The 2,971-nt window shown below is 37.6% G+C and overlaps 1 protein-coding gene across 1 annotated transcript in view; it reads left to right on the forward strand.

The window, feature by feature from the left end:
* The window catches only part of LOC101863903 (cell division cycle protein 27 homolog), a 51,705-nt gene that overhangs the window by 22,662 nt on the left and 26,072 nt on the right, over positions 1–2,971 (forward strand). Inside the window, exons 9-10 of the mRNA XM_005099899.3 lie at positions 1,504–1,589; positions 2,261–2,327. Coding sequence (XP_005099956.1) covers positions 1,504–1,589; positions 2,261–2,327 — 153 coding nt within the window. The remainder of the gene's footprint in view (positions 1–1,503; positions 1,590–2,260; positions 2,328–2,971) is intronic.

The following is a 2,971-nucleotide window of genomic DNA, read 5'->3' on the forward strand; positions in this document are numbered from 1 at the left end:
CATAATAATGAGAGGAAAATATTACCGGTATAATAGACTGAAATATTTAAGTCAAACAAGACCCCAGTACGACACTGAACACTGACATGTTGTTGACTGGATACATGTATATTGTACGCGTGTGTGCTCCCTTTTTCGAGCTGGTGAGCTAGTAATTTTTTTTCAGGAAATATTGCTGGACCCCCTTAACATTTTACTATTACTAGTTGGTTGGTCGGTCGTGGGGAATACACATTTTTCCCTGAAAATACACATTTTCATATTTCCCAATACTCATTTCGGTTTTCTGTGGTTGGCATCTCTGGGGGAGGGTTAACTCACTGACTACTGGACCCTTTCACCTGTCACTAATGCTGAATATTGGCGTTTTTGGGAGTATTTCAAAACACCACCACAGCTCTCAGAATTTCCCTTATTGTAATTATTTTTTGTCACCGTAAAGTGATATTCAAGCTTAATCTAATATGAAAAATTAAAGTTGTCCAAGCTTAATTCTTTAATTTTTTTAATTTGTTAGAAATTGGCTTGAATTTGTTTTCCAAAAATTTTTCAGAGGCATGACAGATGGAATGGAATTCACAACAACAACAAAAATAAAAGTTCAAAGTATTTTGTTTTGATTTGTATGCATGTGTGAGTGTTTGGTGAAAATATAAAAGCTGGGCTGTGCGTTGATTCAAACCTGTACACTGAATTACATGAGACAGATGTTGGGCACAAAGTTGTGATTTTGTTGTGCTAACAATCGCACTAATGCTAGATTAGATCTAGCTCTAAAACTACAACTCGGGCTGTGTTCCGATACATATCCAGGGTCCTAAGTATCAGAAACATCATATTCTGAGTCTCTAGAACTAGTAAAACGAACAGATGTACTACTGAAAACAGCGAAAATATGTGATTTTTGTTCATGCGACCTCTTCGTCCGTTACTTCGACACGACTATCAAGTTACTGTCAACTGTATAGAAGAAACATACCGCTAGTTCTAGTCAGTCCAACCCCAGTTTGGGTGACTGTCCTTCACCTTCAATTACTTAAAAAAATTACCCCGCAACTTCCGCCAAACTCCACTCGAAACGAAAGAAGTGGTAAAACTAGCACTAGAGTCCGTTTCCGTACATGTGACGTGGAGCACAACTTTCGGAACAAAAGTGCAAAGTCCATCCCATCGGGGTACGGAATCTGTACCAGTGAATCGGCCGCCCGTCCCATACCTGTGGTGGGAACTGTAGTCAGTGAGTTAAACCTTATTCAAGTTCTGTGCTTGTTTCTGACCTATCACTGGGCTTTAGGGAACATTGTATCCAAAGACATTTTGTAAATCATCCCATGAAGGACACTTCTTTCTGATACACCGTGGACATGGACTGCTATATTAAATAAAATCTTTCAAACCCTTGATTATATCATAAATATCTTCCCCACCCTAGCCTCAGTAAAAATAAAAGGATTTTTTTAAATTGCCAAAAGATTTCAATATTTCTTTTGTCTTCCTCCTCAGCCCATGACAAGAAGGACTCAGATGGGGAAGTCACCGGTGCTAAATTGGTCCAACACCATGAAAAAGATGAAAGAACAGGAGTCTGTGTGAGTACATGCAGTAGAATAGCCTGGTCTTGAGTGTAGCTTAAAGTTATTGGAAATGATGAGGGGGTCGATTTGAAGTAAAACCTGGTTCTACTGCAAAATTTCAATGTGAATGGGCGTCCATACTGCTAGGAGGATACATCATTGCTAGTTAAAGGATGGATGTGGTTTCTTATATGGATTCCTTGTGATTTATTGATGGATTTCTTTTCTGGTGTAATGTCTTTGCGAACATAAGGATGTATTCCAAGCAAAATATTGAAGTTTGATTGGCTTGCTTGACTTGTATTCACTAAACCCTTACTCTGCTAAATCTAGAATGTGCCCTTTGGTATTGGAAAGCATTAATCATAACTCTAGGACTGTAGGTTCATACGTTTGAAGGTTCAACGGGGTGAAAAGGTCAGAGGAAGTGATGAAATGTCTTTTTGAGTCAAAGGATAATGACAGTTTTTTTCTAATTAAAAATGCACCAACACATGATATTTTTGTATCACAAAGCAATTTTAGTTGATCATGTTGGAGTTGGCAAAAAGGTGGAGTTTAGAAAAGCGTTCTTTTTTAAAATAGTGAATACTCTTGTATTTGATAAATATTTGATCTTATTTTCGTTGCTGATCTTTCCTGATATTGACTATGTGTAATTATGTTAAATAAATACTGCTTTTCAGAAATGCACCTATACGCAGGAGTTCCCGGTTGTTTGGAAACTCCAACTCAAATTCTAGTGCTGTTAAGGTAGGTGAATGGCGGGGATGAAATTGTCCTTACTGCAGTCTGCTTGTTAAGTACTCATAGCTGCCACTTTTCTATTAACATATCGGAAACTCCTCATCATCTAGCTTTTTCCGCTTCTTTCCTCCTTCCTCTGCTGGACCGTTCTCAATCGCATTTGCAAGACTTTTTTTTACACGCAGAAAACACCGAACGGGAGTGAGGCGAAAACACGGCTTGCGCTTGTCTGCCCGTAGCTTCCCATTTTCATTCTGTACCTAGCGCTAGTTTCACATTATTTATTGTGGAGCGACAGTGTCCATCGAGCATTGTCATTGAAAATGGCGGAAATTCAAGAGAAATTGATGCAGAATGCAAAAATAGATAGAGCTGGATTGAGAAAGAAGCAGACGGTGTGCGACTTCAAAAGTTCATTAGAAAATTGAACAAGCCGGGTGCTGCACTTTGCATTTGGTGTTATAAAGAAATCTCGTAGTACAGTGGTAAAGGTGTTGTGTTCTTAATCCAATACTGCTCAACATCGTTGCACACAAGTCTAAAGAGCAGGGTAAAAAAAATATTTTTTTAATCGATTTTTTAAATTTAAATCATGATTTTTTAAATTTAAATCAGATTTTTTATATTTTTTTTATTTTTTAAAAAATGTT

The sequence above is a fragment of the Aplysia californica genome, unplaced genomic scaffold, assembly GCF_000002075.1.
Source record: "Aplysia californica isolate F4 #8 unplaced genomic scaffold, AplCal3.0 scaffold00229, whole genome shotgun sequence".
In the NCBI taxonomy this organism is placed as follows: Eukaryota; Metazoa; Mollusca; class Gastropoda; order Aplysiida; family Aplysiidae; genus Aplysia; species Aplysia californica.